This window comes from Gallus gallus, chromosome 1 (genome assembly GCF_016699485.2).
Source record: "Gallus gallus isolate bGalGal1 chromosome 1, bGalGal1.mat.broiler.GRCg7b, whole genome shotgun sequence".
In the NCBI taxonomy this organism is placed as follows: domain Eukaryota; kingdom Metazoa; phylum Chordata; class Aves; order Galliformes; family Phasianidae; genus Gallus; species Gallus gallus.
The window spans coordinates 13,461,661-13,484,147 of NC_052532.1; the positions used below are offsets into that span (position 1 = coordinate 13,461,661).

Here is a 22,487-nt window from a genome sequence, read left to right on the forward strand (position 1 = left end):
TCTGTTCCATCCCTCCGTGTTCACTGAATCTAGCTAACTTTTTTTTCCACATGAAGAGACTACAATTTTGTCCTTGAGCGGAGCTGTCCACCTACTCAACTGCTTCAGTAGTTGGTCAGCTCTCTAACACACCGCTCTGTTGGCCCTGAAGGCTTACCTTACCAAGCACAGCTAGTCCAAGAATGAATATGACCAATACCAAATTGTATAGTTGTCCTTACAGCATTTGAATTCCCAGTGCTTCATATATTTTATAGTCTTACATCATTCTGTCAAGTGAAGAAGCAACTGTGGCACAAATTCAGGGTTTTCTGGTGCTCACTACAACACAGGAGATTCCTGCCACTCAACTTCAAATTTCCAATGTGTTGAGGTTCATGGCTGAGCTACTCACCTTAGTTCCTGCTGAAATCAGTGGCAAGAAATAATGACTTGGAGACAAATCATCTGTCTAGTTTAGATGGCCACTGAAGGGTAACATGACAAATGTCCCCAAAATGCCCATTTCTGTCCCCAGTGCAGAAAGGGAGCTAGGGGGAACCAGCTCAGCTGTTTGCCACAACCCCCTCTCGTAACTAAATATGACAGATGTCTTTCAACATTCCTTTGAATGAATAGCAGCTAGTGTCAGAAAATTAGACCTTCAGAAGTACTTTGCATGTCAGTGTCAGTCGTTGGAAAACAGGGAAGTTTAAGGCACATCTGTGTGTGAATGCCTCAGCTTCCAGCCAGTCACCCAAATCCCCTACACAGAAAGTACTGAACGAAGGGATCCTCAGAACTGGCTGAGAAGATCCATCTACGAGTAAAGTACAGAAGAAAATCCTTAAAAAAAATCCTGGCTTTAAAAATGTAAACTTGTAATAATTAAGTCTTCCAGAAATATTTATTCAGGATTTAAAAAAAAAAAAAAAAAAGGAAAAGAAAAGGAAAAGTTCTTGAATCTTGCATATACTGCTCAGTTAGAGTATTTCAGCAGAGCAAATAAATGTTTATTTGGACTGTGCTAAGCAAAAAGTACTTATCACACATTTGATAAATTCTTCAGTGCAAATCTGAATTTCATATTCATACTAAATCTTCAGCCAAACTTCAATTAGAAGTTGGCATGCATCTCTTGCATAATTCCAGGGAAAACTGCAGCTAAAGCAACTTTCTTCTGCGTAGTACATCCGAGTTTATTTTGGGTGAACTCTGGCAAATTATGACTGAAGGTTTTTAAAGAGTTCATTACATCTTTGCCCTTGTAAGCAAATATTTTGACAGAACTGCCTGAATGATTGAATTATGACTACTGTGTGTTCACCAGTCCCTCTGATACTACTTATTACATGTTCAGTAATAAATTCAAGTAGGTAGTTAACAAGGAAGAAACTTAATCAAGATCTTTATTATGCAATCTAGTAAAGTTTCATTTCTAGAGAGAAAATAATGGGTTTTTTATATGTGCTGAGCAAGCAGATGAAATATTTCAACAGATCCACCATTCACATCAAAATTAAAAATTTAAGCTTAATCTTTCTAAAAATTAAGACTTGCAGAATAAAAGAACTCAGTTTTTTTTTTTTTTTTACTCTAGACCTCATTAACACTTACATTCTTCATCTTAACAGCTATTGCTGTCAGTATTTATTGATTCAATCCTCTGATAATTAGCTCATCTTTTCAGCATGTCACAGGACGTCAAGGTGACTATGATACCATGTGACTGGAGTATGACTCTAATGTCACAATATATTTGTGTCACTTTTTTGTCCAGAAACAAACATATAACAAATCTCAACGTTTAAAAAGCAAAAAGCTGACTTTATTCCTACACTGCTATTTTTAAAAGATTCATTATTTCCAGTAGTGCTGGCAAAGTAGCATTGCCAAGTAATTGTTTAAACAGTTTAAAATAAAGTAGAACACAACTAGAGTGCTTAGACCATCCCAAAACACCACAAGATCTTTCAGCATGCAGCTATTTAAATTGATATGATTAGGAAAAAAAACAAAACAAAACAAAAAAAACCTTCTCAAACACCTGCAAAACATCTTTACCATCCCAAAATGAGGAACCCCAAATTTGTGTATTGCCCCTATTTCTTCTAACATTTGTTTCCTGCAGGCATTCAACAGCTCAGGGTTAGGTTTATGAAGAAAAATGCTTCGGTTATATTCTGCCGAAGATTTTAATAACTGCCTTATCGTTCCTAATGGGGGCAGGATTACAGTATGTTGATTCACTTGACAAATGTTTCTTAAAAATCATTCTTTGTGGGCTGTAACATTGTGAAAGACAAAACTGTTGTGGGGTTTTTTTTTTGTCTCAGAGCTTGCTTTGTGAGGCCTTTTTGGTGACAAAATTCTAACTCACAACTGTGAATTATCTAGGGGGGTGAGTGGTGGGTGTCACCGTGCCACAGTACTTCTGCTTATGACTATAAAGAAGCAGAAGCAGGACAAGCAGTCTTTTTCAGGAATGCAGCTTAAAGGAACTGACCACTGCAAAAGGTGATAATGCTTGTGCACAGCAACAGACACCACTCCCTGCTGGCTTACGTGTTGGGCCAGGTATGTCACACTAACAGAGAGAAAAGAAGAAGAAAAAGAAACTCGAGAAACCTGAGGGGATAAAATGCTCTCACTAAACTAAGGACTTTGGAGAAGAAATACCAAAGAAACCTTTGACGGAGGAACTCCCTGAGGGGAAGAAACCTCTTCGGAAGAACCCCCTGAGGCCTGCTTGCTGCAAAGCTTCCTGGCTTTCTCCCATCCCAAGCAGTGAGGAGTTCCTGAGATCAACAGATGCACTACGAACCACACTGGACTCATGGTGGTGACTATCTCTCCTGCTTTCTACAAAGACTCCTTCCTTCTATTTCTTATCTCTTTTCTTTCACCTGTCTTCCCTCCCCCATCTCCCTAAGCAACTAGGATTTGTAATAAACTGGTTGGGCTAACATTTGACCCACTGTGTCTTTTAATCTCACCATCGGGTATACATATATTAAAAGAACCTCCTCTCCCTCCTATTAATTGGAGTGAGACAAACATCTTAAAGTTATTGTTTTAAGTTAAAGATCATCATTTCTTTTTACAAACAAAAGTCAATGTTCATATGAGAGGAGTCTAAGAGTTCATCAAAATATTTAAAAGCAATCAGTATGTAACTTAACAAAATGTGAACACATTCTGTTAAAAAAAAAATCATTATTTTTTCTCCTTCTAATAACCTTACAAAATAAGGTGCCTGGATTGATACAGGAACCCTGGAATAATGGATTTTGTTCAGTAATAAAATCCAGCTGAGCAGAACTGAGGAACAGCCCTGTCTCAAAGAGTAAGGATTTCATGTCAGAACCTGCACTTTTTCTTCCAGGTGATTTTGTAGCAAGGACAAACAAGGACTGAACTCAACATAGGACCAACTCAGACTCTTGCATGGTGATTCATTTATGAACAAATGCTTTTTCGTAATTTTCACTTCAATCTATCCTCAAATTTTCCAACCTCTGCAATGTACTGTAACATTACTGTGTCAGTAAATTCTTGTTCTGTTGTGGCACAAGCTATGAGAATGACCTTGTGCCAATGAAAAGGTGTAATGTTTTGTCTCATGTGCAAGTTTGTAAATGACACAGAACTTGTGGGACTGTCCGACATGCCAAAGTTGTGCTGTTATCCAGAGGGACCTCAGCAGGCAGGAGAGGTGGGCTGATGCAGCCTTGTGAAATTCAACACGGAGAAGTGCAGAGTCCTGCACTTGTGGAGGAACCTCAGCACCAGGACATGCTGGGGGCACCCAGCTGGAAAGTAGTTCTGCAGAAAAGGAACTGGGGGTGCTGATGGACACTAAGTTGAACATGAGCCAGCAGTGTACCCTTGCTGCATTAGACAAAGTACTGCCAGCAGATTGAGGATGTGATGCTTCCCATCTACTCAGTGCTGGTGAGGCCACACCTGGAGGGCTGAGTTCAATTCTAGGCTCTCCAGTACAGGAAAGACATGGACAGAGTCTAATGAAGGACCATGAAGATGATGAAGTAATTGGAGCACCTCTTCTGTGAGGAAGGCTGAGAGAGCTGGGCCAGTTCAGCCTGGAGAAGGGAAGGCACAGGGGAATCCCCTGTACCACCTGAAGGGAGGGTGCAAAGAGGACAGAGCCAGGCTTCTCCCAATGGCTCCCAGTGCCAAGACAAGAGATGACAGACACAAACTAGAACAGGAAGGTTCCATCTGAACACCAGGAAGCACTGGTGTGCTGTGCAGTGACAGATCACTGGCACAGCTTTCTGGAGGCTGTGGGCCTCCCCGATGAGATCTCCAGAAGCTGCCTGGCTGTGGCACTGCCTACCCTACTCTGGGTGTCCCTGCTGGGGGAGAATTGGGCCAGATGGACCCTGAGCTTCCTGCCAATATCCGCCACTCCATGATTCTCCATGATTCTGACAAGCCCCTCCTCTCTCTAAAGCCAACACTACCAACAATGGCTGAGTGGGAACAGCTCTGATTGCTTTTCCATTTGCTCTGTGCAGCCCTGCTCCCATGCTTACTTCAGCAGCAAGGGCTGAGTAGTTTTATTTATTTCATGTACTTTAGTGCCTGATAAAAATACAGCTGTACCAATCATCGCCTACAGTTAATGATTCCTTTTATTAGTTTATTCTTAAAATCACTTTTTTTACAAGACCTGGAGCAGATTTTTATTGTGAACTATCTGTGAAAACATACAAACAGTTATCAGTCATAATCACCAAGAAAAGACAAGCAAACCATAAAATCAACTGCTACAATAGGTGATTATCAGGAGCTTTGCACAGGACTCTCAAAATCCATTTTCCTGTAAGCCTCATCAACTCCACTTCCAAATAAAACATGTTGGCAGATATGGGGAAAGCATTCTGATGACAACATTTGTTTGCCATAATATGCCAGAAATTAGTTTACAAACTTGCCTTCAAAATTACAGAAATAACTATTTCCCAATATCATTTCACATTTACAAGAGGCTTCAATGCATCTTAATTGATGAAGCCCAAGAACCCCATAATTTCAGCTTGAATACGTGATCACTTCCCAATAAACACAAAATATAGGGAAAATAGTAGTCCTGGCACAACAGAGGAGTCAGGAGAGGGGACTCCGGCTGATTGCAGCAACACAAGACATGACAGCCAGGCATCACAAAAAGGGGCATGGGACAAGAAATAACACAGACAAGGCATGTTAACAGGGTGATGCTAATGCAGCCACAGGAACATTTTCCTGATATATTCTTGAGGCATACTCACACAGAACGCTGTTGTAAGATGGCCCTGAATTTCTAGATGATGGCCTTTTCCCCCTACTTTATTAAAGATACTTCTCTGTTATTAAGAATTACCATGGAACTTCAACCTATCAATCCAGCTGAAAATAGCTCTCAAAGCAACAACAATGTATTTTAGATTGCCATGAATACTTACAGGCTCAAGCTAGTCCGGAAATGTCTTATTTCTGAGGTCACTCATGAAAGCAGGCAAGCTGATTTGATCTCTAAGATTCAGAGGCCTGAATATTACATACACTGAGGGTTAGGTGTGGTTTAAGCACTGGGAGCTGCACAGGACTCCTCAGCTTTACCTTTGTCCCAGCCCAGGAACTCTGAACATCTTTCACCTTCACAAAACTTTTCTATGAGGTCACTACTCCAGCCCTTCTCATTTTTCTGGTGCCAAGTTCGACATGTAAGGCATGACATTTCTGATAATGCAGAAATTAACTGGAGCTTGTCATCACACAAATTGCTGTGCAGTGTGGGAAATCTCCAAAAGACAGACCACAGTTCTCTTAAGGTGATACTGAAATTGCAGGATACTGAAAGCCTGAATAATTGCTATTAATTTAATGGAGATAAAGCCACAAGTGCCATCAAATGTGCAGTTGTTTGTTTAAAAAATAAAAATAAAAAGTAGAAATTCAGAATGTGGTGATTCACAGCATTCAAAATGCAGCAATTGAAAATGGCATATGAAGTTAGGATGAAATAAGGAGAAAGAATTACGTATGTAAAAATGTGTGCATGAGTGTATACTTATTTAAAAAAAAAATATTTTATGTTATTAACAAGACCTAAAATTTGTACCCTCTGAAAAGCATTAGTTACAGTTTTCAATAGGTATTATAATAGATAAAAATCACCAACCTGTCAGAATATTTTTAAGGCAATCCATACCTTACCATGATCAGAATCCTCTTAGGGATGTGGGGCAGCCCAAAAACTGATTACTTCACAAAGTTTTATGTTGTTTTTTTACTACCTGCATTTTATTAAAAACTAAAATGCAATTTAAAAAATCCCATTAAAATTCAATGATCCTCTAAATTCTTCCCTTACCATTTTCTGGCCATCTCAGGGGAGAAAAACAGATGTATATAAGACCTGAAAAACCATTACTACTGAGTAAATGCACTTGCTGAATTGGACCAGCCTCAACATATCAATTAGCAATTTATTTTTGGCTATGTAAAACTGTCTTTAAAGGCATTTTCTTGTTTAAAAAGTACAGATCCCCATTTAAAAGCACTACTGGGCTGTAAAATTTCCCTCTGGCTCCACTGCAGCGTCCACCTATCTCCCCATTTGCAAAGCATTAAGTGGTGCTTGTAGTGTTAAATTCCACCTGCACTCACAAATATAAACAGTGTTGCATCTATCACATTTTATATAGGCTCTTTCTCCTTTTCTAGCTTGGCCACTTTGACCACATCACTGCTAATAAGAGCTTTAGGTATATTTGTGAGGTTAAAAGCTTGAATTATTTTACTGTCATCTTCATAATGCTCCAAGGATGTTCGAAATAAATCATGGAGCAGAGACCATAATTCAATTTTATGTATGTTAAATTGCAGAATAACTCAGGGCTTCCCAGCAGATTAGGTAAATTGGATTTTGATGTCCAAGAGGCAGGGCTGAGCTACCGCAGCCATGGCAGAGACCTGGCAAGTACAAGAGTGCTTACAGAAATGGATGATGGCGTTCAGGTGATAGAACTGGGGTGTATTAAACCCAGACTAGGACAATTGAAGCATTTTCTGCAGAAACTGCCTTTCTGGCTATCCTGATCCTCCACCCGTGGGGTATTACTTCTGCCTCAGCCAGGTACACGTAAGGAATCTTCCCCTTCAGCAGGTGGACAGTTCCTTGTCAGGTGAGCAGCAATTACTGCTTTTGCCATGGTAACATAAATATGTTGAGTTAATAAAGCTGAAACCTGTTTATTTTTTTTATTTTTTATTTTTTGTAGAAATGGTCAGCTTTTGGCTATAAATACATTTATACAGTAATTAAATATCTTGGTAGACAAACTTTGAAAGTTTAATTATGGCTTTGCTACATACTCTTGGCAGAGGGGAGTACCATAAAATTAAACTCAAACGTAAACTTTCTTGACCAGTGTCAGCTTGGCACTAACTTACTATTTAATTGACTGTTAGCAAATTCTCCAAGATATGACTACTATACAGATATTTTATCTTCCTGTTAATTGGTAATTACGCATTGGCAAGGAAAACAGTGTTTCTTTCCAATTATTCCAGAACTCAGTGATTACTTAAACTTTGCTAATTAGCAGCAGAGGGCTGGTACAACTTCTGGGCAAATTGTATTTGATAATCCCTATTAAAATATACATGGCAGTAGTTGACTTGTAACAAACTGGAAAAAAAAAGTGGCAGTTCAAAGGGTATTAGATACAGCACAAGGCAAATAGGGGCCTATTAAAACTTCCCCAACTGTTCTAATGAGAATGCCAAGGGTCATTTCTTCCTAGTTTACCATCTGTTTGGTTTCTGGCAAGTATCTCCGGTGCGAAGGGAGGGTCTGGGAGCCCATTTGGCTTGTCACAAAGTAAACTAGGGATCCACAGAAATTTCAGCAAGTTACAGAAGTGCACTTCAAGAGCAGTTGTATATATGTAACTGAAAACTTTTCCTCAAGAACTGGTATTTGCTGATCATTCCTTACTTTTTAAAGCTGCAGATAAGCAAAGAGAGGCAAAGACTGAGCAGGAGGGAGCAGCTTGGTAGGCTCACCTAACAAGAAAAATCTAACAGTTGGCCTTTTTCTATCTCGTAATGTTAGCAGGGGATATTTTCTTTTATCTGTCAAAATCTGAAAGCAAAACATTACCCCAGACCCAACAATGTTTGAGCATGAACTGATGCCAAAACCAAGCCTCCAGAGGCTCAAAACCATGTGCCCAGTGCAGGAGCAGAGGGAGAGCATGGGCACCTCCAACACCTACAGTGCTTGCTCTGGACCCATGCACCACTGGCACAGCCACAGCACATCCTGATGCCCTCTTTGAGACAGCAGTGCAAGTGCCTTTCAACCACCCAGGCACCCCATTGCCATTCTTTCTCCAGGGATAAAATTGGCAACACTGCTGATGACTCCCACCTGCAGTAAATCTGCCCTAAGACTGCATGTGTCCTGTGAACCAAATCACGGAGATTCTTCAGCTAAAAATCTTGAAGGCCTTTTGGTTTTGGTCGGCAATGTAAACACATACATCACCAAAATAATAGTAAGAAGATTAGGTGAAGACTGCCTTAATCCTGTCAAAAGGCAACAGAGTAATTTAGAAGAAAAAGAGCATAAGATAGAATGTAGTGGCAAGAAATTGTTTCTGATGATTGTTCTTCCCAGGCATTCTTCTAGGAAATTAATTGCTCAACATACTTTAAGGAATATTTGTAACTCTTTTAAATTAAAACGAAACAAGAAAAAAATTCCAGAGACTCAAGGTATTACTTACAGAATTTGTGATGAACTTCATAATACAGAAGCAAGGAATTGCAAAACAGGAAAAAGTACAAGATAATCTTTTAAAGAATGATCTTTCGTATGCTACTTTTTGTTTGTTTGTTTCCTAGCACGTGGAATTCTCTTGTTCAGGCCCTAAAATGTTTCCAGATAACATCACTCTCATAGACTCTTATGAAGTAGCCTGTAGAATTAAACAAAACCTAAAATTCATCAGCAGTTTATGACCTCGCTGCAGATTAGAGACATCTGTTTTAAAAGGTAGTAAATTACACATTGTGTAAACTTATCCACAAAATAAGCCCAAATCTTTCTGTTAGCCAATTAGGCCCATGGCAACACTTTCCAGAGCAGGGAGGGCTCTGAATCCACTGTCTCTACCACAAATCACAGAACTTGCATACGGTCTAAAGGCCCTTTTAAATTTAGCTGAAAAGGTTAATGTATATATGAATGCTATCATAAAATTACTTGTTTATTCTACACTTACTAAAATGTAAACATCAGTGTAATGATTAATTATGCTTTGACATAAAATTAGATTTATATTTTGGCTTAATTACACAGGCTTACATTTTCTGTAACGAGGACAGATTCAGGTTCTCAGCTGAGGGATTATGCTGTAATCTTCTTCTTTAGTAGAAGAAATGATACTGTGCTCCTTACTTTCAACTGCATATAGTTTTGGAGGAACCCAGCTGCATTCTTGCACTTATCCAGGTTAGATCCCTCTACCAATCCCCAGCACCACTGAGCCTTAATCTCTTTTGCAAGCCATGATTCTCATCAAAACTGACCACTGCATTTGGAGCTCCCCAACGTGTTTTCAATTGAGGCTCTTTCCTACTTTTCTATAATATTTTTGCAAGAAGTCTGGCAGCGACCATATGGACATCCCAGCCATGTGGGAGAGTAGCCTTGGTGGACTGGTAAGCCTCCAGTGCAGCTACCACATGTCCCATGCAGTAGAAAAGAGGCAAAACACCAGCAAGGGCTCTCAGACTCAAAAGAAGAAGAGAAGAGCACACAGGGGTGGAGAGATCCTCCAAAACATGTCTCAGGGAAAGCTGGGGTGTGAATGATGTTGAGGGTATCAGTGATGATATGGCTTAAAATAGATGGAGATGATGAGCAGGAATGGAGACTTAAGGGCAACACTTAAGGACGTGGCAATGAGTCTTGGATACACACCCCACTGATCAGGACATGAGAGTGGAAATGATACCAGAAAGATGTCATTTTGGATATGTATTTTATCAAAGGGATCATACATAGATAGAAATACTGTTCTTAAAAGTTAGGTTTAAGAATCATTTTTTGCTAAAGATCATCACAGCTTGCCTGGTGAGGTTTCCTGTATGTATTTATGCTTTATCCTGGTTCCACTTTTAGCTTTACAATTTTAGTTTTACCTTTGTCTGAACCCAGATAATGGTTTAGCTTTGGACAAAAGATGAATAATTAAGACAACTTTTAAGTTCCATCCCCCAAAAGCTGACTCACTTCCCCCGAGAAGGGCTGTTAGAAAGTCTCCCAAATAAATATTTCAGGAAGTTTCATGTTAGTATAATCCTCCAGAGAAAGCCAAGAACTATTTCTTTGGCTACATAATATACAATGAAAAAGAAAAAAAAAATCCCAACCTTTATAATTAAACCTAATAGTATTAACATTTTATCATTTTTCTTCAAAGGTTCTTGATGTGGTTAACTAACTGTGTTAACTGAGAGTGATTTTGTCTCCATTAAGTGAATTCCTAAATAAGGTAATTAAAAGATAAATGTAGATGCTTATGGGAAAAAAGGACAGATCTGTGTATATTGGGAAGACTTCACAGCGTGGAGGGACACTGGAATGTGATGATAATCTTATCTGACCTTCTGAGTAACATGGACAGGAGCATTTCAGTGCTATTTTTGCAATGGAGAAAAATATTCTTCCTTACACTGTAAGCAGCTCCTATCAACCCAATTTCAGCATATTGCTATCCTCGTACTTTTAAAGGCCCATCTTAGCCCACCCACCAAATCTATGCTAAGCCACATCAGTCTTTCACTTCTGATTTCTGAATCTTACACAGTTCTCAGCTTAAAAAAAAAAAATAATTTCCAGCAAGCTGAATCTAACCTGAACATCACAATCACTTGCTGGAAAGGAGGAGCAGCGTCTTTGCTAATTAGAAATGATGACACAACAGATGGATCTAGGCTTTCCTGAAAAAGTACTTCATGTTTGTGTCAGAAAATGAAACAGTGCCATTCCTACCTACTAGTGTATTAAACTATTTGTTACATATGGTGCAGACAACTCTCTCTTTCTACTGCAAATTGTAGATTTTAAAGTATTGTAAACTTTTGAACTACCAAATTATTTTAAATGCAGATCATATGTGTGTTAAATGCTCTTTGGAAGAGGCCAGCCTCCTCAGCTCTCACTGCAGAGTGTAGTTTTCCATGCTGGGAGCCATCAGTACATCGTGCATTGAACATGCATGGAAATTTAAATTCAAAAGCTGTTGCCATCTTTCCTTCACTGTTTATTTCTTACTGTGACTGCAAAGACACACACAAGAGCATAAGTTCTTTTGAAACCTTCAGATCATTTTTTTCAATATATATGTAAGCATAGGAGCTAGTGAAAAAAAATATGAGATTTTTATTTAAAATGCTGCACTTGCAGCGGCAGAGTCCTTCTCAAGCTATTCCTCACAGCTTTAAATAATGTGCTACTTGTAACATGAGCTCACTTACGTCACACTATTTCATTTATAAGGAAGTGTACATCTGATGTGTGACATTCAGGCCCTAGGAAGTTTCATATGAATTGTTACAAAGAAAATTACAATGAAGGATTATCACTACTGGGTATCACTAAAGTATCATCCAGATAAGAACATCAAAGTGGCAGGTGAAAACATGCAGACTAGATCTATTGGTGTTGCCTTCCTCCTTCAGCACAGAAGATAACAGCTCTGTGAGGCTAATAAAAACTACTACCAAATAACAACCTGTCTACAGAATATACAGTAGCAAATAACTTGCAGAAATTCAGAAGAGAGTTTTCAAAGCAGTTGTTCTTAATGCAGCTGGCCTGGCTCCTGCCACTGAACAGAACTTGAAGTGTATAATTGTTCTGCAAAAAATCTTACCTACGTCTTGTACTGTTATTTCCCACACAGAAAATATTTGGTTGTACACAATAACTGGTCAGCATTCTTGTTTTAAGGAAGACACCGTTGTTAAGTGAGTGGAAAAAGTAGACTGACATTAAGCTGAATCAGTTTTTCAGTTCAGTAGTTAGACACTGAGAGGTAAACGCTTAAGTTTATACCAAATGTCACTCCATTTTGAAATGACTGTTTTGTGCTCAACAGCTGCTGAAATTTTCTCCCTTAAAATTATCATAATTTGGTCAGTACCAGAGTTGACCAAAGATGGAGAAAGTAGAGGAAGAAATACAAGTAAAAGTGCTTGAAAGCCACCTTGGAGCCTTATCTCATTGACTATAGATGACTTCTATGTATTCTTGATTACTGAGTCTAAATTAACTTGTGTCAGTAATTGTGTTGTTATTGCTATCCTCTGGAAGATCAGGTATTCATTAGCTTTGGCTGCAGATCATGAATTACTTCAGACTTACCAAATCCAAAAGCACTGGAACCACCAACACTCTGGGAAGCCTGAACACTGGTAGAGGTGTAGAGCCCAGTCACCAGTAAGCCATCAAAGAAGGTACTTGTCGAAATAGTCACTGGAACGAGAGAAATAAAATACATGTAATTATTTACAAGCAGTATTTTATATCTTACTGTGAGGAGACTCTTGTCACTGAATTAGATACCAGCTACACTTTTTGTACAGCAAATTTGCCTATTTCTCTCAATACTTATGACACTTCAGTGACTTTAAATTGGCTTTCCCATGTAATTTTCCCAAACAACTTGCTCAGCATTCAAGCTGTGAGTGCCAAATTTCACTATGCACTTCTGCAACTTCCTCAGGGTTTACTTAAAGAAAATTGACTGTTTTAGAGGTAAACGACAGGCATTTATTGGTGCTTGAGTCAGCTTCTGTTCCTAAATGAATCATAAGTCATGTACCAGTAATCATCTACAGTGGGAATCAGACACAAATTGAGCATTACAACAGCATCTGAATATCTGAAGGATGGTGGTGGCCATCTCTGTTGGAGAAGCTCCCTTTGCTAGCTGCAAAAACTATAATATAAGCTAAATATAACATATAGACTAAATGCACAATATGTTAGTAAAACATCATTGTGATATATGGATTATAAGCAATTGTCAAGACATTAAAGTATAGTAAAAGTAAAAGCAATTAAATTGGATTGGCTTGTTACTGATATTGTTATCAAACATATTATGATACTGAATGCATAAGTTATTTGAGAAGCTGAGTCATTATAAATTATATGCAATTAAATAACTCATGAGTGTATTTCAAAGAAATTTTTATATAGTAACAGTAAAATAATAATCCAAATAACATCTACAAGTAACAACATATATTCCTTGTTAAAACTGTCAGTGTTTGCAATACCTATTTATTTCTTGTAAACACTAATTCTCCCATTCTTATCTTGCTATCTTTCATATCATATAGCTGTACACATACTACCGGCTTCAGTAGTTCTATGCTGAAAATATCTGAATTATTAAGTGATGGGTTTTTCCAAAATATAAAGGCAATATTCTCCATGGCCAGAATGACTTCTCTGACTTCCCTCAGCAGCGCACAACCGTCTTCGCACTGTAATAATCTCCTGTCCATAATCATCTAGAATGTTTTTTACATTCTATCTACTTCTAAATTGAAAATCAGAACAAGGAATATTTACAAAAATTATGGATTGGGTAGCTTTACAATTACGTACATTTCCTTCTCTTTTCCTCCTAATTTTAGTCTATCTAAAATCATGATTTGCTACATTATTTACTATAAATCTTTACCCAAATTTATTTAAACATGGATAAACTGCATTGCCAATCTGAGGCATATCATATGTGATTATTTTTCCTTAAACTATATAAATTAGCAAGGACAAAGTATAAGCAAGGAGATCCACACAAAAGCACTTCCCTGATGAAAAAGTGTCCCATAACTTGGAGCCATGTACGCCAAAGATGCATCAAGACCTTAGTTGGCATCATACTGCTCTGTGCTCTGAATCATCACACACTGCTGACTGGATGAGGACATGACAAACAGTGCTGTGAGTTTGAACGTATACATTCAAGCAGCAGTGAAATACATGCAGCAGTGAAACTTTTTTGTTGGCCCAAACACTCATCCAGGGTTTCATCCAGGCTACATGTTGGCTTAAATGTACTACTACATATCTACAGAACACACTAACATTGATGGTGGCCTAATTTGTTCTGATCAGAGGAGCAATATATACCACACTTAATATATTCTTTAAGTCTTTATATTTAATTACCTTCCTTCTTTTTATTATTTGATGGTATACTGAATAATTCTCAAATCCAACTTTTTGCTGCCATGACTCCAAAGTTCAGTGTTCTATTATGTACATTTCCCCTGAAAGCAGACAGCAGCTTCAGAGCAATATGCTCAATTTTTTTTTTACAAAGTCGCCTCTTCTAAGGTATATGTTAAAAGAACAGCAACAGCAATTAGACTTGTAGAAAATAAAAGAAGTATTATGGAGGGAAGAAGAAAATCAAACAAGCAAGCAATGAATTCTTCCTTTCTTTGATGATGAAGTGGTGAATAGTGCAGAATCCTTTCTCTTCTCTTTGTGCTTTTAAAGCAACAAAAAGACAAAACATATGCTGAAAAAATATGCCTATGCGTTATTTCTGAAGACTTGGCAAAACAGTCAGCAAAAAGCATTCATAGAAGGGCACTGGGCCAGTACTTTGCTGCCATTTCGTTTCCCCATGGGGAAGCATCTTATTCTTTACTGAATAGGATATAATGCAAAACCCTACTGGGAACAGGTGACCAGTTTCTCTCTGGGAAAGAAGTGATATTTTACAATGCCTGTATTTGATTTTGGACATATTTGTGTGATTGTCAGCCCTCATTTTACATGAGCATGTAATAGGTCAATTTTTATTGTTGAGAAATTTCCAACACAGTATGGCTCCCTCATTAAGCCTCTGGGAAACTGCACAATGCCTCTAGCACATTTTTTAAAAACAGAGCACTAGGCTGTTATTATACATGTGTCATACATTTCAGAATAATTTCATAGTTCCTCAAGAAGAAAAAAATTAATCTTGACAATCTCAATGATGATTTTTTTCTCTATCCAGTGGTGAAATACATCAGGCTCCCATAAAATGAAAGAAAGCACACACGGTGCCAAGCACTAATGACCAAGAGCAGCAAAGCTGTGCTAATGCACAGCACAGCAACAGGACTGCAGCTTTATGTCAGGAGTAGGGCTTGACTGAGGGCTCTCTGTTTCTCCCTTCAAGATGAACAGAAATATTCCTGTGAGATCCCCTCCGCCAGGTGCTATTTCTGCCTGTACCCCAGCTCGCACCACATGCAGTTGATGCCAAACATCCAGTCCTTTGGAAGCAAGGAGCAATGTCAATGCCCACCTGGACCTTGAGGGGCAAAATCTGGAGGAGCACCAGGCTCTAGGTGCTCAGTGGGCAGGAGAGGGCTGGCACAGCCTCCTGCCCACCCGGCAGCACCTGTGGGCACACAGTTTCAGCAGCCCCAAACAGGTCTCCACAAGCAGCTCTGTGAAATGGCTGCCCTCAGATAACCAGTGATCAGGATTGAGAATATCTTCCCGTGAATGATGTTCTCAAGGCTCAAATCAGGCACCAGCATGCTGTGAATATTGGAGGTGGTGCTGATAACTGCCACTTTAGCAGTTGCCCGATATTTCCTGTCATAATGTGCTATTTTCAGATCCTGAGATCTTTGACAATTTTATCCTTTCTAGCTTTTCTTTTTCTTTTAATATTTCATTTTTAATGGTGTCTGCCTCATACCGATCTAATGATCTGAAGAAGAAACTTCAGTTAAAACACTTCATTCATTTCTGAGATGAGGTTAGAGGAACAGGTTGTGTTAACCCAGCTGAAAAAATTGCAGTGTCCTTCATTCCCATCAGCTCCTTCTCCCCAAAGCTAGGAACTGATGTGTTGGAAGGGTATGGCCTCAGTGTGAGAGCTGTCCTCCAAGTTAGGACAAATTATACACACAGGGCAAAATTCAGAGTTCACACATACTCGGCAGAGGCATTTTCATTTTTAGCATCTAAATATTTCTGGAGATTCTGTCCTCATTAGAACTCTCAGAACACTTTCTGATTTGAGTGCTGATTAACAGATGGTGGAAAAAAAATCTGTGAAAGATCTTTCAGCCTGGCCACCCTGCCTTGTTGGAGCAGGAGAGCTTCCTGGAGCTTTCAGCTCCGGCCATGTTTTGATTATGGAAGTTTCTTAGTGTTTTAAAACAGAAAGTGATGTCTGCTGGTTGGAAAAAAAAAAAAAAATGGGAAAGGGAGGGATCTTAACCAAAAGTCTAAACCTTCTAATGAGAAGATACCAATTCTGCAGAATCTCACTCTTCAGAAAGCTGGAAAATGTGCAAAATGTCTCAAGATTGAAGTTGCCTCCAAAGTTTGACCAACACCATCCCCAATAACTTAAAGTCAGGAAACACAAAAGCAGATCTGAGGGCATGAGGACAGCACGTGAACTGGGATGGGGATGGGGATGGGGACCGGTGCAGACAATAAGGGAAGAGAAGACTTTTTGGAGAAGTACTGAGAAGTGATGACTGAACAATGCAGCACAGAGAAGGTGAAAGAAAGATGGAATCTGTAATTGTGGCCTGGGAACACCAGTGGAGAAGTTCAGTACCAGGGACTCACACCTGACTCGGGGAAGAGACCAAGGGCACAAATAATCATTACATACGACAGCAAAGCATGAACGACTCTCACACTGATTACAGCCAGACTGGCAGCCTGCTGTGCTATGCCAGCCCACCTCCTGAATCACATGAACACTGTTTGAATGAGCAGGGTCTGCCCCAAAGGGCTGTGGGCACGGCCCTGAGCTGCTGGAGTTCAAGGAGTGTTTGGATAAAACCCTCAGACATAGGGTTTGAATTTTGTGTGGTCTGTGTGCATCCAGGAGTTGAACATGTTGATCCTCGTGGGCCCCCTCCAACTTCAGATATTCTATGATTCTAATGATGGATAAAAAATGTTCCAAGTCCATGAATCATGTGATTAGGAACACATGGGTTTGGTGGATGACTTCAGTTTATTTTACAAAAGCTGAGAAAATAGCTCCATGAATACAGCAGTATTTCAGGAGAAATACCACAGATGTATCTGCTGGTGCTCCCATGCCTTGTCCTTTCTGCACAATGGCTGCAGCCTTACAGCCTTTTCAGAGAAGGGTATTTTTGAGAATAGTGAGGGCCCCTGCCCAACTTCATACCCACACACATGGTAGGAGACTGCTGAACACACACCCTGAATGCTCAGCACTTATACACTGCTGTGCTCTCCTTGAGGCACACAGACCAGCCAAGTGAGTGTGTAGGCCTGGTCCTGCCTCTGGGGAAGCAGCGAGGTGGTACTTCATTGCGGGGGGAAGCAATGCAGCCCCTTCCCTCTGCAGACTTCCCACTTCCCGTGGCCGGCTCCTGCTGAGCATGCGCTTGGTGCCCCATGGGAAGGCAGCCTCAGTGCCAGAGGCAATGCCATGGGCTGACATGGCTCTGGAAGCAGCCAGGGGAAGTGGGCTGGCAGAGAGGCTGCTGGAAATGCACCACAGGTGGAGGGAGCAGCACAGCAGGAGAGACAAAGCAGGGTTTGAACTGCCATCATTTTCAGGTATTTCTAAGAAGCACAGGCTATTATAAACATCATGTTTGCTGCCTTTTGGTTACATGCTACACATAATATATAGTACTATTGAAATCTATTAATCTGTGTAAACAATTGCATACTTCTGTTCACTTCAGGGACCAAGTGTCTGTTCTAAGATGTGGCTGTATTTTGATTGATATTCTAAATACTTGAAATACAGACAAGGTATCTAAACTGTAAAGGCAGAAAAACTGCTAGGTGGCCAAAAGGGATCATCCCAGGAGACACACGGTGCTGATTAGTTGTACTGAATTTTACTGGTCTCTGACATCAGCTGAATGCCACTTGAGACGGTTGATATATATAGAAAATCTATTGAATTTGCAGCTCCTGTTGATGACAGTCACCAAGTTTAAACAGGAATAGATGTACAATGCAGATATGACACACAAAACAGCACAGGTGAAGATTTAACAGAGTTCAAACATGGATTTAAAAAAGACAAGAATCTTTGCAGCCCCTTATATTGCTTATGAGAGTGAAGCCATGTGCAGCTCAACTTTGCTGCATGATGTATAAAACTGCAATTTTCTACTCCACAAAGAAAACAGAAAACAAGTTTGCTATGAGAAATGGGATCACGGCAAACAAGATGCCTCCCAAAATGAGGCTTTCCTGTGTGAAAGCAAGGAGAAGGTTCTTATAAAGGTCAAAACTATTTTCTTGTAATACTGTAGTATTACATCATCGCATACCTGGGCCATGGTTGGAAACCTTCCTCTTAGACAATAAACGGCTTATACTGAAGCCATTTGTTTTTTTGTTTTGCTTTTTCAAAAAAATACATCTGTCTGTATGTAATGTGAGTCAGGTGTGCCATGGTTCTGTTCAGACAGGCTGCTCATTCTTCATGATGCCACAGCTTTCACAGGGACTACAAAAGAAAATGAGACTGACATCAAATCCAGCAAAAGCTGCCAATGCCATAATGCATGTAGAGCCAAGCAGAGCTTGACACCCCCGCAGCAGTCAGCAGTGGGAAGGCAGTCTGAGGGCATACAACCACCCTATCTCACACACTTGCATACAGACACTGACTCACTTGAAGGGCTCAAAAGATGAAGAACAAGCACCTGAGCAAACTGGAGGATACACTGACAAGAACAGCAGGACGCTCTGCCCTCCAAATCTCATATCTACTGCCTCATTGGCAGATACATTTGCCTAAACTCTGCCCATGGCACTCCTGTAGGCACTAGGTACACGGCATGCCAGAAGGGTGCCAACAGGCACACCAAATCTAACGCACCTTCTCCAGCCAGTACTCCTAAGCAACACCTCTCTGCCTACCATTTAGTAGCAGCTCTGGTCACACCTCCTTGAAAACACCGGGTATATAATGTGCTACCACCTCATACAACACCTGGTGCTGCATGTTCTCATGGCTGCAAAAGGCAGCAGCTTGCTGCAGCTCACAGAAGCTGCAGAAGAGTTTTCCTCCCTGCTCAAGTGGGTTCCATCTTTCAGACAGCAGCCCTGGTGGAACAGACATTGGACCAGACAAAGCCCAGAGGCCCCTTCCAGCCTCAGCCATTCTGTGATCCTGTGATTCATTCGATACCAAGCAGATGCCCAAGTGTATACCCATTCCAACACATAGTACTGCCTTAGAGGGCACAGATAACACTGAGCCCAGATCCTTAGAATACCAGACCACCCTCTCAAATGTCAATTACAAATGAAATTGTTCAAAAGAAGAGAACAAGCTCGGATGCCTTATTTAAAGGCACAATGCTCAGACACTGCAGTGACAAGCAATCTATAGATACAAGGCAATCTACAGATACTCAGGTAGAGTTTTCGAGGTGTGCATTGCAAACAGTGTGCTGATAAAGGCATTTGTAAACAAATAGTGGAGTATATGTTGTTACAAGAATTAAGAATCTTTATGCAGCTAACTCCCCTCAGAACTGTATTAGTAGAAATGAAGGAACTAAATAAATTGACAGAGACAGATATGTTGACATTAAACTAACCTTTACTCAACAGAAATACTTTGTCTTCAAAAGAAACCCAAATCCAGTTACTCAGTTACACAGAAATTTCAGATACAAATGCCAGACAGACACCTAAGGACAGTGTGAGTTGGAGCTCCACTCCATCCAGCAAAAGCAAAAGCAGAAAAAGCCATAGGATTCTCACTCGCACTGGTTCTGATTATCCCCATGTAGGTGGGAGAAAGTAAAAAAGACATTTTTGCACGGTGAAAGGCACAAACATAGGTGAGTGACTGAACTTGTACAAGTGAAAATACTCCCACTTATGTAATGGTTTTCTAGAGCCCCCAGCAGCACGGTGAGGTTACAGCAGAAGCCCAGTGAACCTTCCTTGACAGTGGACTGATGGCAAACTGAGCAGCACCTCTAACTTGTGATGGTTCATCACTGGCTCTGCCTACAAACAGGCTTAGGGAGGAGGGAAGTAAATAGCACTGCTTTTGCACCTTACTCTAGACAGCTTAACATCAGAACTAGTATTGCTCTGCATTACCTTACTGGTTCTCCCTAATATTCCATCAAACGTCCTTCTCTCAATTTTTTCCCTAAATTGGTTATAAGCAACAGAGAACTGAAAATAGATTGCAGATGTGTGGCAAGATGTCAGTAACATGATATATGGAGACATCATTTGTCAACAATGCACAGAGAAGCCTATCAGCCCTGTGAAAGAACTATTTGCAGCGACACCACTTATAACATCTTTTTGAACGTTCCTAGCAAGATAGTGGTAATGACACCAGCAGCAATATGAGCAAAGATTATTCTTATATTCCTAAACTACACAGGATTGGTCAAATTCTTTACAGCGTCTGAGATGCTTCAGAGCCCACAGTTCTCTAGGAATGAGGAGTCCAATGCTGAGACCTGTCAACAGCTACAGGTGTCCAAAACATGTAGGTCCAAAATCAGACAGAAGAGCCTGAGTTCTCCTGCATCAAAATCCCTCACTTAAACTTCCGTCACAATAAATACCTGAAGATCTGTTTCTGACTATATCCAAAGCCACCAGAAATGTGGCCAGACTGAGCAGTGAGGTGCTTCATTCCAGCTGGCGTGGAAAATGCAAACACACCAGCACGGCCCAGAGAGCTGACAGGAGGGATCAGGCTGGCCGCTGCCAGAGCAGTCTGTTTCCTAGCCAGCAGATGGGTAATTAAGGCTCTCATTTAGGAAAGAGGATTCAAACTGGAATTTACCAAGTGAAAATCCTAAAACATATTAAAGCCCACTGTTAGTGTGGCCCAACCGCTGCCCCTGAGCTGCAAACACTGCATGCTGTATGGGAAAAATTAGTATTGGCGGCCACAGAGAAAGGCTTGTTTTCTGTTCCTGCGTAGGGACAGCCTTGTTAAGAAGGAGGAGATTGAGGTTTCAGTCACTGGACCACTGAATATGTGCTAATGCTATATAAAGCTCCTGAGAACATCACATCTATTTATGTCACCCCATTTAGCCTGTAAATCTCACCCTAATGTAGATGTCTAAAACAGGCCGTATGAATCACACTCAAGAAACACCTGTTACTATCCAACTGTAAAGGGAGCCTAGACTGTAAAGCTCCAGATGCCAACACTGAAGATGCCCAACTGAGATGAGTCCCACTGAGAGCCACACAAAGATGGTAACTTAATTAACGCAACATCTATTCAGATGTCCAACTACTGCCCAGAAGAGTGGGAACTGAAGAGCCTGAGTAGCATCCCCATGCCCAGAGCTCACCCGAGGACACCAGAGTCAATGACTATCTTTATCTTCTTCTTGATTCTGTGCCAAATATATCAGCAATGCTTAGCAAATGAGCAAGTGCTGTTGTAGTACTGAGGAGGTCCAAAGCATATCAGCAAACACCAATACTCCATCTGATAACTCGTAGAGCCCTGAACAACATTAATGATGTAGGGGCAGTAAAAGCAATAATCTGGACGTGAAGCAAAATCCATACATCAGCTACAATGTCTCTAAAAATGGTGTCTGGCAGAAGTTGGCAACAGTCAAAATGGAAACACTGACTTCTACTGCATGCTATAACCAAAACAAGAATGATTGTCTAAGTACTATTTTCTGTAAGACTTAAGGAAGATGGTCACATATAGTTCTAGTTTATCACAAAATCAATCGTATTATTTGTTAAAATGCACCTCTGTGCAACAATATGTTAATATGAGAGTTTGTAGCATGACATAACAGCCAGCCACATACACTGCAACAGTACGTGAACGATGGTTGAACTCAGATAATTATGACATGCATTTTGCCAGTCATAACACATTATTTCTCTTACCTAGTGCTCCAGTGGCAGCTGGGAAGCTCACCAGGGTCATTCCTAGACATCCTGACCTACAAAGGGTGACACTGGCCCAGCGCAGAGGGGCTGGAGGTGCTGCATCGTACCAGTGGCCATGGGCAGCCTCTGTGGAGCAGCCAACTAAAAGCCACTGCTTTGAGTCCTCTAAATTTTGAAAGCGGCTTGATGATTTTAAAATATAAATCAGTTTCTAAAAAATTCTCCTTTCAGCTTTCAATGTGAAACTAGTTTTTCCAGTAGAATTACAGGAACAGAAGGACAATTCTTTACCAACACCTAATTACATCCATGGGAATAAGAACAACAGACTTCCAATGACGCTGGTGCAGTTTGTGTAGGCAAAAACCAATCAAATATGCTAATCAAGATAAATCTTCTGGAAATGATAACACCTTGTGCATAACAAATGCTAGATCTATGCTGGAAGAGTTCTGCGCCCTTATTCAGCAACCACTTATCTCCTTAGTAAGTATTGAATTCAGTTTTTGTCATGATT

The 22,487-nt window shown here is 40.2% G+C and overlaps 1 protein-coding gene across 3 annotated transcripts in view; it reads right to left on the reverse strand.

Moving 5' to 3' along the window:
* RELN (reelin) overlaps positions 1-22,487 on the reverse strand; it is a 273,059-nt gene that overhangs the window by 217,579 nt on the left and 32,993 nt on the right. For all 3 annotated transcript variants that reach the window (XM_004934740.5, NM_001305123.2, XM_040701261.2), the window contains exon 2: positions 12,431-12,541. In XM_004934740.5, coding sequence (XP_004934797.3) covers positions 12,431-12,541 — 111 coding nt within the window. The remainder of the gene's footprint in view (positions 1-12,430; positions 12,542-22,487) is intronic.